At 37.4% G+C, this 13,451-nt stretch overlaps 1 protein-coding gene across 2 annotated transcripts; it reads left to right on the top strand.

Annotated features, from left to right (window-relative positions):
* The first annotated feature begins 2,851 nt into the window (after window positions 1-2,851).
* serpinc1 (serpin peptidase inhibitor, clade C (antithrombin), member 1) lies at window positions 2,852-12,787 on the top strand. 2 transcript variants are annotated; one of them, XM_034019976.3, is made up of 7 exons: window positions 2,852-2,981; window positions 5,788-6,142; window positions 7,002-7,217; window positions 7,842-7,979; window positions 8,988-9,381; window positions 11,346-11,410; window positions 12,313-12,787. In XM_034019976.3, the coding sequence occupies exons 2-7, from the start codon at window positions 5,789-5,791 to the stop codon at window positions 12,493-12,495; spliced, it is 1,350 nt and encodes a 449-aa protein (XP_033875867.1). In that variant the 5' UTR covers window positions 2,852-2,981; window position 5,788; the 3' UTR covers window positions 12,496-12,787. The 2 variants fall into 2 exon arrangements, with proteins under 2 accessions (XP_033875867.1, XP_058887894.1); XM_059031911.1 differs by lacking the exon at window positions 2,852-2,981 and adding an exon at window positions 3,065-3,084.
* The last annotated feature ends 664 nt before the right edge of the window (window positions 12,788-13,451 follow it).

Genomic DNA, 13,451 nt, shown 5'->3' with positions numbered 1-13,451 from the left:
CCAGGTGAAGTAACCCAGGATTCCTTTAACCTAGAGTTGTACCAGATATAATGTTTAAAAATAAAATAAATGTCCGCTATAATGTGTTTCTTTCAAAACTGTACATTTTGAGATCCAAATAATGAATGGATGTGCATGGCAGAGAATATGTATGGAATTATTTTGTTCACTGGACAAGTACTTTTAATTGGCTGCTGCTTTGAATTTACCTGGGAGTTCAGGAAGAGGTATGCAAGTGGACATTGCATCCTTTTATTTCAAATTTTAGGATAAAGTATGGCTTTCATATAATGAGTAGTATGCTGTCCCATTTCACTACCCTTTTAAAGGGGATATTTTCCATCATTTAAAATATTAAGTTATTTAAGGATTATGGAATGTAATTCATTGTTAGCTACTAAAACAAATACCCAGAATACCAATTTATCTTTCCACTCTTGGGGTAAGAAATAAGAAGTTATTCTGCCATTTTGCCCCCAGCTAACTAACCTGCAGTGGTGCAAATGACCGTTTACTGATCGCTGTCTTTTAGATTTCAATTGGATGTCTCTGTTATTGATGATAAAAGCATCTGTCTTTACCTTGGGTCCCTGACTGCTGTGGTTTCATATGGAGTGGCTTTAAAAAAAGAAATACACATAAATAGATATCATCTTGGGAGACACTGGTCAGTGACGGATACAAACAGCCTCCAAAATATATATCAACATCCCTGAAATGTAATATTACTTGTGCCAGGCTGCCTCTTTAAGAACCTAGTAGAGATGTATTGATGTTTTACACCACAACTTGAACTAAATACATCTCACTAAATCACAGCCTATTAGCAATGGTAATGGCTCTTAAAAAAACTTCCAAAGGCTTTTAAAGTCCAGAAAGGGAGCTCCATTTTCCCACTAAATAATGTGCTCAAAGTTTTAGGCTTTTTATAACTTGGGTTTTTTAGTATCTTGATTAATCAAATACAGATTATCTCAGCAAACAAGCAAAAAATATATGTTCTGAAAAATCTGGTAAACTAAAAATGTCACAATTGATTTGTTTTGTGGAAATAGTTCCACTTGGTAAGTCTATTAAGGGCAGGCCCAGAGCTGAGCACTTGCCTCCCAAGATGGCTTCCTTTGCTACTCTTTGTTCCTTTAGGAATCATGCTGCCTACACTCAAACTGCATTCATTGTAACAGAATTGGGCTGTTCTTTTGCTGCATTATTTAAATTTCCTAACATTGGGAATGTAATTCTTTTTGATGATTACTCCCAAATTATCTTGTAATAGATTGCTTAAATTAAGGTACAAGTTTAAAAAATTTAAATTGTTCATTTTTATATTATACTCCATTTAAGGAATGTTTAGAACTATCTCTTTCTCCAAATATGGATGTAGCCGTTATACGTTTTTCTTTGTAAAATAATTCACTGTGTGAAAATTGGTTTGCATTTTTGTATAATACAATAATCTGCTTTTGTTTTTTTTTGGGGGGGGGGGGGGGGTGTGGAGGGGTTAACTAACTGGAAGTTTAAGAAAAAAACCTGTGAAAATAAAATGTGTAACTGATGTAACAGTGATTCTTTACTGGCAGGGACTGTGATTAAATAACATTGTAAACCGATGCTTGTGTGTTTGTCTTTATTTGGTTTTAAACCCCCAGTTTAGAAGATGGTATACAGCACATCATCTGTCACTGTCCTTTTGCACATGCAATTCTCAAGTCGTTACAACACAGTATTTCCATTAAGTAAATACCAAACAAGTTTGTCAGAAACATGCATCTCCCACCACGACTGTAAATACAAAACCAGCACTATCAGTGTGACCGTTGATGACCGTGACATTTACAAACAGTATAGAATAATCAATGACAGTGAATTACTTTATGAAATTTGAATAGACCTAGAAGTAATTGGGTAAGCACATTATAATGACTGATTTGCAGTATGTGGAATAAACTCTGTGTTCTCAGGTGGACCAATGTATACAGCCAATATAGATAGATCTAGATAGATATATATGCATGTGTGTGTATATATATATATATATATATATATATATATATATATATATATATATATATATATATATATATATATATATAGTATGAAAATGACGTTTTGTTATCACCCTTTAGTTCAGAAGGATCCAGGATTGTAGGCAGTGATAGTATTTAAGCTCCAAGGATATTTTTAATGTGATCTTGTAGACTTTTTCTTCACTGCACTGCACTTTTCAGCTTCCTTCTCATTATGCATCTTTCTAGCTCATAACAAAATTAGGAGGCCATCGGTTCCTAGTAGCCAATTGATCGTAATGATTCTGCATCAACACCATGACTAGGTAAACCATTCTATACACTCCCCACTCTGTAAAGAAGTGTCTCCTACCTGTGCTGCGCTTAAAGTATTGGTTGGTTTTAACTTTGTCAACTCCTTTTAAGTTTATAAAAACTTCAATCAAGTCTACCCTAATTCTTCTTTGCTCCTTGGCCACTCTGGAGGACCGTTCTACGTCAGGTTAAACAGGTATTAAGTCATATGACTGCTTTAGGACCTGGATGCAAGTTTAACAGAATACAACAAGGCTGCAGTAAAGGCCTGTGCTAGAGGGCCGAAATTGACAACCCCCACACAAGTGTGTTTTTTTGTTGTTTTTTTTTTTATTAGAACTACTGTGGTATTAAATAAAGGTTTCAAAGCACCTTCTAGACAATTAAAGCAGCCCACAACAGTTTAATGAACATCATTCTTTAAATAACAAGTTAATAACAATATCAACAGTTCAAAGGTTAACCATGGTTTGTTAGTCTGTGTAAACGTTGCACACCACAAACTCCGTTTCAACCCCCTGGACAGCCGGCAGGACAGTGACCTCCCCGCTGTGTTTGTCAGCCTGGGGCAGTGCGCTTTATGATCTCTGTCACAATCCTGAGTCTCACGGCTGTGTCGTTTCTGCTCTATACACAGGGAACTGAATAGAAAAAAACAAGGTAAGACAAGATCTCAATTCTATTTTTCTGTGTCTTTGAGGTGATTGGATTATACTTGCATCAGAAGGATTTTATTAACATGGGTCTGGAGTAGCAATATTAGGTAAGAGAAGACTGACAGTAACTGGTGAATAGGTAAAAAAGAAAAAAAATCCACTGTAAACAATAAAATGATGGATTATTTGACACTTCACCACTTTCAGTTAAAATATTTCTATATTCATTAAAATGCCACTAACTAACATCACTGATAATATAACATTATCGATTAATATTTCTCAAGAATTACAATAAAAGTTTTGATGGCTACTAGTCAAAACAAAAGCATTAGAAATGCAGAATTGTCAATTCCACTACTTTTTCTTTTCAGTTTTCAAAGTGATTGACTACAGTGTATTTATTTGGTGACTGGCAAATCGACAGTTTTCTAACTAATCCACAAAAGTGAATTTCCATTAAACTTGCATATCGATGTGAACACCATAGCACTTTCTCTTACATGATTTCATTTTTATTTTACATGTTATTGCTCCCATGGCCACTAGGGTACAAAGAGTAACTCAGGTCTGTGGTGGTGATTTCAGCCATTACAGTCACATGGACTGATTGAAACCCAGGGTGGACTAATGATATATAGCACTGTATTCAGGTTACTATCTCCCCTGGAGAAAATGTTTTGAATCCCACATCTGACACATTTTTTGTTGAATTGGAGTGTTACCCACTTATAAAATCCAACGGTGGCATCCTAGAAAAGTTTTACTGTTGGGTGTCAATGAGAATGAAGGGTTTTTTTTTATTAGAAGTTAATAAATGTCTTAATAACTCCCTTATGCTAATGGCAGTGTTAATAATGAATGCATAGAGCTGGAAGTGCTCTATTAATGCATCGTGAATATAGTCCTGCATGTACAGCTCCTGATTTGGTAGCCTGTTACTATTTATAACCTGGGCTAATGTCATCATCAGTGCCTGTTATTCTGCCCTAAGCAACAGTTAGGTTTTATGTGTGTGTGTAATATATATATATATATATATATATATATATATATATATATATATATATATATATATATATATATATATATATATATATATATATATATATGCAGAGAGAGAGATTAAGCATGTCAATTTTCTTTATTTCAAATAGTGAAACAATACCTGACTACCAAGACACTGCTAATTCACCCCTTCTCAGAAACCACAACGCGGGGAGCGGACTCCCCTCTTCCCTTTTATACAGGTGGACAATTGATTGACAATTTGTGGAATGGCCACATTGCCCACGTTTTTGCAGGGATTGGCTTTTAACCCCCTCCCTGTCAAACTTCAATTCAAATAAAATAATGAAGATACCAGCAGCTTGCCACTGCACTCCGTGTCTGTGGGGTGGACGTGCAGACGTTCTGACCACAGGGGTTGGGTCGATATCAGCTTGTATTGTACACAGCATCCTAGTTCGATATGGACCACATAATCTGCATCAGATGTCTTTGTATCAGAAAGAAATGACGCTGAGTGGACTTCGACTTGTATTGTACAGCCCCCTATTCATTTATACCGGTGTGTGTGTGTGTGTGTGTGTGTATATATATATATATATATATATATATATATATATATATATATATATATATATATATATATATATATATATATATTATTCTTGGGTAACTTGGCTTCAGCTTCAACTGGTTTGATGATGGATCTGACTCCAGCAAAGTAACAATCATGAGTGGAGTAAAACTAGACGACTATAGCTCCAGATACAGGTACAAACTGTTTTGGCGACTCTGTGATATTGCCACAAAATTAGGAAAATGTAAGCAATAATAATTAAAGTAATATCTGCTGTAGCATTAAGGTGAATTTTTATTAAACTAAGATATTAATGTGAACTACAGAATTGTACACTGTAACACATTTGTAATGTTGTCCTTGTTTTATACGTAATTACCTGTATTTGCCACTAGGAGTGCAATGAGTAACTCGAGTCTAAGGTTGTGACTTCAGTCCTCAGCCACATGGAATGACTGAAGCCAGAGGTGGCCTAATGATAATGTGCTGGCAAAATTTAACAACACAAAATATGATGTCTGACCAAAAACAATGTAAAACATCCCAAGATCAGCCATATAGTAATAACAACAAAAAAGTTAAACAATTTAAGTTTATCAAGACACAATCTTTTATTATTTATTTTCTTAGCAGACGCCCTTATCCAAGGCGACTTACAGTCATAAACAAAAATACATTTCAAGAATCACAGTACAAGTATTAATACAATTAAGAGCAAGATAAAATACAATGACTTTGGTTCTAGCAAGTACAAGTATTTGACAAAACACGATTCAATAACGGAGCAGATAACAGTGTCAGTGATAGTTACATCAGGATATAATTAAATACAAAATACTACAGATTAACTGGCACTTGACAGATTACTATACTCTAAAGTACAGGATTAAATGACAATATCAGAAACCTTTTTAAAGGGTGGCCAATGTTCATAGCTCATTAGTCTGGTTGCTCTTCAATGGTCTCTCTCCAAGACCACAAAGTCCTTTTTGGTAATACGAGGACCAGAAATGAATAGTCTCGCCAGTGCATTATACAAAACCTCCTTTGTACTTTACACGTTTTACTGTATAGTCAAGAATTCTGTCTAGTTGCTGACAGCAATGAGTGTATTACAACACCAAAGTCTTTCTCTTGAAGGACCTGTTCTAGTTCTTTACCACCCATTTGGTATGTAGATGGCAGATATGGTAAACACTCAACGTATTGTGTGCTTCCGTTGCAGAATGAGGCTATTAGCCATTTTGGCACTGTGCCTCTGTGGCAGTCTTGCTGTAGAGGACATCTGCACAGCAAAACCCCGGGACCTTCCTCTCACCCCCATGTGCATCTACCGCCGCCCGGAGATGAAACAGACAGAGACTGATGAGGGGGAACTGGAGGAAGCCCCCCATGCCACCAACCCTCGTGTGTGGGAGCTCTCCAAGGCCAACACCCGCTTCGCCCTGTCCTTCTACAAGTCCCTGGCTGCCTCCAAGGCCAACAAAAGCAACATCTTCATGTCTCCTATCAGCATCTCCACAGCCTTCGCCATGACCAAGCTCGGGGCCTGTGATAAGACACTGGAAGAGATCATGAGTGTAAGTGGTGCTGGGGCTGCCTGGTCCAGTGTTCCATGTTTAAATAACTTGCATGAAACCTCATGCTTTAAGATACACTGCCTAGTAAGGGTAGCGCCGGAAAAGTCAGTCGACTACAAAAGTGACAGTCAATCTCAGGAACTGTTGTCAACTAATCACACGCTTCAATTTCAAAACAGTAGGAGCAACATAGTCATGTTGTTGTGAGTTTTAAGTGTATACTAGTAGCAAACTAGCAATGTCAATATTTTAATTGTATTCAGCTGTTTGAATTGAAACTGGAAGTAATTGTGAAGCGTGTAGTTTTAGATGAACAGAAGGGCAGTTATGGTTGCAGTCTATTATATATAAATCACATTTTAGAACATAAATAGTTAATGTAAAGCAGTTTTAAAATTTAGTGCATAAACAGCAAATGTTCTAGAATGTATTTCTATTTTGGCCACAACACTAAATGAGCAGCACATTAAAAAAATATATATCTTTCTAGAGTGGACTTTATCATCATTTAACAGGTATTAACAACATGCTGTGTATTCCAAAGGGAGCAATGTAAGCTCTAGTTGGTTAGGGGAGGCAGACTGTTTCTCCTCATCGTGCTACAGTGGACCCTACTGGCCAGGCGCCAGTGAGCTGAAAGCAGACACTTGCAGGGCTGGTCTTTGTCCTTCACAGACCAGTACCTCGCCAACATTTACTGAAGAGCTGCTGGGTGTAAAGAGGTTAGGGCGCCCATTGACCTTCAGTCTTCTAAGCTGTTGTGAGGGAGCATTATCGGACATTCTGTGGTAAAATAATTGCGTGTTCTAAATGATAATAATATAATTAAAAAACAAAGGTGTGAATCACTCTCCTTCAGGTGTTCCAGTTTGATACCATTACAGAGAAGACATCCGACCAGGTCCACTTCTTCTTTGCCAAGCTGAACTGCAGACTCTATAAAAAAGCTAACAAGTCGTCGGAGTTGATATCTGCCAACCGGCTCTTTGGGGACAAATCTCTGAACTTCAACCAGACCTACCAGGACATCAGCGAGTTGGTCTACAACGCCAAGCTCATGCCTCTCAACTTCAAGGTAAGTAACTGTAATGGATTGAATGTTCACAGTTGTAGCGTTCTGCACTCTACTTCAGCAGATAGAAAGCAGGCTTTGCTGAGTGTCCAGCTGGCAATCTACTGTTACTTGACAATCACAGTCACTGGGGTTACCTCTGAATTTGAACCCTTGTCCAGTGTTGGAATACAAATCCGCATGTGATTTCAGCTGTTGAATTGCAAGCTTGAATAAAAGCAATAAAGAAAATCACAGAAAAAAACAATATGCCACGTCTGTCAAGAGAGCAGCGCCTTCATGCAATTGGCATGTTGGAGGCTGGACTTGGGCAGCGTACTGTGGCTCGCCATCTTGCGTGCTCACAGCCAGCAATTTCAAATCTGGCGAGACGGTATAACCAGACACACTCTGTCAATGACAGGCCACGAACTGGGAGACCAAGAGTCACAACACCTGCCGAAGATCACTAGTTCATTTTGCAGCATCTTTGTGATGTCAATTGTTAATCAGCACAATAAAAAGTCACTGCACCTGCTCTAAAACAGAGTTTATCATTTTTTTATCGCATCTAGTGAATTTTATCCAAATATAAGTGATAAGTTTCTTTACAATAGCCAATGAAAAGTGTAAAACAATTCTTCCTAGGAAAAGCCTGAATTGTCCAGAAATATTATAAACGAGTGGATCTCTAACAAAACCGAAAACCGTATCCAAGACGTCATACCTGAGGGAGCCATTGACGCCAACACAGCCCTTGTTCTAGTGAACACTATCTACTTCAAGGTGAGCTGTGAACTACATTCATATTACAGAAATGTGAAGTAACACAACGCAATCATGGTAGCATTATCTAAGGGCAAGGTCATATCAGATCAGATGGTTTGTAAACATGGAAATAGAAATGTGAAAAAGATATGGCACTGAAATGGTTAATGTGCCCTGGACGCCATTAGTAATGAACCTTTATTGAGAGAATCATAGAATACAGCTGTGTACTAACTATAAAGACGATAAAGCTTGATCTAATTACAGAATAAATATGTGTACCAAGTATGAAGCCAAAATCTTAAACTGTTTATCATCATCTGGAAACCAAAAAGTCACATGACGCTAGTTTAGCAGCCATATTAGGTCACAGGTCAAAGTGAAGGGTATCATAGATAAGTTTCCAGAACACTGAAAATTTGAAGATTTGCGCATAAATGGTGTATGAGATATTAGCAGCTCATACAAACTCCCTTTACAAGGATGCTTAATTCAGTTCAATTATTTTAATTTGCAAACCATCACACAAGAGCATTTTCTAGGAATGATGGACAACTAGGGGTGGGGTGTTTATTGCCCTTTTAACCCCACAGTCAGCTCCTTGTTAACTTTGTATTGCAGCATTTACTACCTCTGCAAAATGACTGGGCGGGATATCTGTTCTGCATTTTACATACAAACATGGTTTCTTCAAGGGTGGTATCACATTAAATGCTGTGCCTGTCTTAGCAGTTACAATCCTGCATCCTGCACTGGGGGTGTTCTTATTAAAAATTATTGGAAAGGGAAGAATGGTCTTTTCACAATGCCAAGAAAGAAGTTCAGTAACAAGGGTCTGATTAAGGTTAAAAGGGCAATAAAAACCCTCACTCAAGTCCTTCATCATTCCTAGAAAATCGTAACATTTGGGGTATGAATGAAGTCCTTCTCAGTGTTTTAGTTGAAGAGTTATGACACCAGCATTTAAGGGTATTCCACAAAAGTTTCTGAACTGTTTTCTGTCTTCCTCGTTTCATTCTATAACAGGGTAATTGGAAGTCTAAGTTTGACAAGGAGAATGTCTTCAATGGTGAATTTTACAGGTCAGAGACTGATCAGTGTACAGTGTCAATGATGTACCAGGAGACCAAATTTCGCTACGGCATGTTCCCAGAAGACAAGGTCAAGGTGCTGGAGCTGCCCTACAAGGGTGATGATATCACAATGGTACTGATCCGGCCCAATGACGGGGTGAACCTGGCGGAGGTGGAGAGCAGCCTGGACCTGAAGAAACTTGTCAAATGGATGCACGCCATCAAGGAGACCACAGTGGCAGTGCAGATACCACGATTCGGCATCACAGACAACTTCAGCCTGAAAGACAAGCTGCAGAGCATGGGCTTGAGGGACCTGTTTGACCCTAATAAGTGCAGTTTACCAGGTGAGGAACTTCAGTGATTTTTAAATATATAAACACCACAAAAAACAGAGCTGTCCAACCTTTCTGGCTAAAAGAGCCATGCTGACAACCAGAACATGTCAAACACAAACTGAACAAAATGGAAACTGTAACCTTCAACCCAAAAAGGTGACTGAATGGTAGCAAAGAAAGTAGATCAAATTAAGATAATGCATCTGTATTTTGATTTACATGTTAGTTTTGTACATTTTGCCTGTATTTTCTGCCAACGATGACCTATTTTCCTTACTTTGGGATACTTCAGTTTATAGCATTAACCTGATCTTCAGAAGAAAGACAAAGCTTATACCGTACCAGAATATACTACCCCAAAATAATTGTGGGATACGTCATTTTAAAACCTTGAAATATACCTTTGTTTCTATGACTCGCTCCCACATATTCCACAATTCTTTTCAGCGTCCCGTCCCTGCCTATTGGCTGAGCGTCGCAGAGCAAGCTGGGGCGGCACATTCAAAATTCAAACTACACAGATAGACACGGAGCATTTAACTTATTTGTTTTTAAACTACTGACTGTCTCTGTTGAACCGAATACTGTTTTGTTTTTAGCCGTATTTTTATTTTCATCGGCAGACACGCTCTGGATGCAAGTACAGTGCTGACATGTCATTTCCTAAAATTATATTAACCGAGGTTTCCCGTAAATATATAAAGAAAAAACGCAGTGTATATTTTAGCAATACTACAAGACCATGTACGGAATTAAAACGAATGCACTAAATAATAGTAATTGTTTTGTAACAATTTAATTTGTTTAAAAGCAAACACGATTATCCATAAACTAATATTCACAGAAAATAAATATTAAAAAAAGAATTTCGACAAAAGCTGCCACGAAGCACCGTGGTTGAAAGTGAAAACGTTACCCACGTAACGTTTTTTTCCACCAGAAAGGAGAAATGCAGAAAAAGTCAATCTGTTAACGTTTCTCTCATGAGACTGGGCAACCCTATCATCACCTTTCAATGATGTACCAGGAGACCAAATTTCACTACGGCTTGTTCCGAGAAGACAAGGTCAAGGTGCTGGAGCTGCCTTACAAGGGGGATGACATCACAATGGTTCTGATCCGGCCCAATGACGGGGTGAACCTGGCGGAGGTGGAGAGCAGCCTGGACCTGAAGAAACTTGTCAAATGGATGCATGCCATCAAGGAGACCACAGTGGCAGTGCGAACCCCATGTGTTACTCATGGGGGACCACACAGACCATTCCAATGGGTCTGATGTGTCTTGACAACGCCGATTCAATGCATTGATTACAGTCCGATCGGGTGAGGATTTCTAACGAGGAAAATGCTAAACATGTTCAATTCAATAACTTCAAAACAGGCCATTAAACCAGTGGTTAAAGATATGTCATTGTTTTCAAATATTTACCCACTGAAATAAAATATTCAAATATTTCAATTAATTGATCAGATCAAATCTAATTGAAATAGAACAGTTTCCAAAAGATAATTGTTGAGTGGTTAACAAGGACAGGGCTTTACCTGCTTAGAATGCATGTGTAGAACTGTATGTGACAGTTATATATTTATGAAGAGTTTAAAGTTTTTCAATGTATTTCAACTACTTTACCCATATTTAAATATTTTCAAATAATTGCTTTCCACAAACCATATTTTAATTATTTTCAAATAATAGTTAGGTTCTGCAATCTGTATTTAATTATTTTCAATTATTTACAATTTGTATTTAATTATTTTCAAATAATAGTTACTTTCTGCGATATGTATTTAATTATTTTCAAATAATAGTTACTTTTCACAAACCATATTTATAACTATATTTATCTCAGGTCTGATATATTGCATGTTACACTAGTATTGATTCACACTCATTTATGGTTATGTTGGATTCTTATTGCTCTTGAAGGAGATAGGTGAGTAACTATATTTGCGATTTTGCTTTCTTTTTGCAGGTATGGTTGAAGGACAACAAAATGACCTTTACATTTCAGAAGCATTTCACAAAGCCTTCTTAGAAGTAAGTGTACTTTACTTTGCTAGATAAATGCCCCTCGGGGATTCTAAATAATCCTAAACCAGTTTAATTAAATTAAGAGGCAGTTTGTAAGGAGTATCTTGAGATGTCCTCTTGTTCAGCTTGGGAGAGAGGAATGCGAAGCCAAGTGTGAAATGGTTTCTGTTATAATAAGAGACACACAACATATTAACTTATAATACACAATATTAACTTTTATAAACCATAAAAATGAGTTCACTTTAGACCAGTGCTGTGGTTTTTTGCACAGAATGAGATATGTACACAAGATGAGATTTACTGGAATTTTGACAATGATTGATTGTTTTCTGATATGCTATTTTTACAGGCTATAATTTAGACTGGAATTTAGAAAATCAGGCTTGTTTACAATAATCTTTAAATAGTCATCAAGAACATGCAAGACCATTAACCACGGGTGTAAAGACAGATATTTAAAAAAAAAAATGCAGGTTTTTTTAAGGCATTTAAACTCAAAGACGGCATATCATGGAGTCTAAAATGTTCCGACTATGTACAAACTTTCCTGCTGTTGATTATCAGATATTGGATATGCAGTCATACTGTGAAGATAGAGGGAGAAATTGAGCTAGACTTAGGACAGAGGGAAGGGAGCAGGGTATGGAATGGGCTGCCTTGGCATGCTGTTGAGGGTGAATTATTGAGATCCTTTAAGACTCAACTTGACAAAGTTCTGAGATCAGTCAGCTACTTGGAACCGAATGAGCATAAATGTTCTTATAAATGTGGTTAGGACTGAAAATGTGTCTTTAAACTCTGGCAATATCCATAGTATAGTGCCTTCATTCCGACAACACAAAAACACACAGCTTTGTGGAACTAAAAATGATTTTAACCAAGTGAATTCAATGTGCTCTCCCCAGGTGAACGAGGAAGGCAGCGAGGCAGCGGCATCCACTGCAGTCATTGCCACAGGCCGCTCCATCAAGATGAACCGCGCGTTCTTCAACGCCAACAAGCCCTTCCTGCTGCTGATCCGCGAGGTGTCTATCAATACCATCATCTTCATGGGCAGGGTTGCAGATCCCTGCAACAGCAGCATCTAACACCCACCTGCTCCTGAAGCCAGACCCCAGCCTCCATCTGCAACACCAGAATGTAACGCCCATCCCAAACTCCCACCTGCTCCTGAAGCCAGACCCCAGCCTCCATGACCACGTGGATTACTGGAATCAAATTCTAGAACTCCTTGTTGTGAGTGTGTGTGCATGTGCTCCATACAGGAGCTTAACAGTACCTCCCCCAATCAATTCCTCAACGAAAAAAGGAATACATTTTTAAACAGCTGTGATTTCCTGTATGACCAGAAGCACAATAAAGCAAAAATAAATAAATATATTACATGCTGTGTTCTGTTAACAACTGGACTTAACATTATAAAAAATACCAAGGATGTTGTACCCTTTTGATTTTCTATTCATTCCTGGGTTTTTGTATTAGTGACTGACCTTGCAAATTTTTATATATTTTGGAGCAGTGGGGAAAACAAATATCTCACCGCGTGGTCATCCATATCTTAACACTCTCATCATGATATTCAATAAAACTAAAATACAACTTAAAATTACACAAATGAAACATACAGATAAAGATGGTTAGTCACTGCATTATTAAAAAATAGATAACACCTGTACCACTAGTTTAAGGGCTATGCTGAATAAGAGTTTGTTATACTATTATTTTGTTTCTATTATATTTTAGCTTTTAAACATGTTTTCGTTTGTTCCTATTTTAACAAAATGTGATTTTTTCTTATTTTTAGCAATTTCAATTTCAGTTTTCATTAACTGCAAAAACACTGCCTATAATAACCCTTTATTTAGTAGACCCACATATCACTGTGTCTGATACAGTCATCTGCATTTTTTGCATCAGATGGTTTGTACCAGAGACATCACATTAGGATTTAAATGTTTAAGCGAGATAGTCTCCAACAGAAACCGTTAAAAAGAAAATAACCAGATTTTTTACCATGGTCAAATGAGGGCCGAGAAAAATTCAA

This window comes from Acipenser ruthenus, chromosome 10 (genome assembly GCF_902713425.1).
Source record: "Acipenser ruthenus chromosome 10, fAciRut3.2 maternal haplotype, whole genome shotgun sequence".
Lineage (NCBI taxonomy): Eukaryota > Metazoa > Chordata > Actinopteri > Acipenseriformes > Acipenseridae > Acipenser > Acipenser ruthenus.
This window is presented reverse-complemented; position numbering and strand designations above follow the sequence as displayed.

Coding starts and splice junctions, on each gene's coding strand:
- serpinc1 (XM_034019976.3), top strand. CDS start 5,789: ATGAGGCTATTAGCCATTTTGGCACTGTGCCTCTGTGGCAGTCTTGCT. Junction 9,382..11,345: donor TAATAAGTGCAGTTTACCAG/GTGAGGAACTTC, acceptor TTCTTTTTGCAG/GTATGGTTGAAGGACAACAA. Junction 11,411..12,312: donor TTCACAAAGCCTTCTTAGAA/GTAAGTGTACTT, acceptor TGCTCTCCCCAG/GTGAACGAGGAAGGCAGCGA.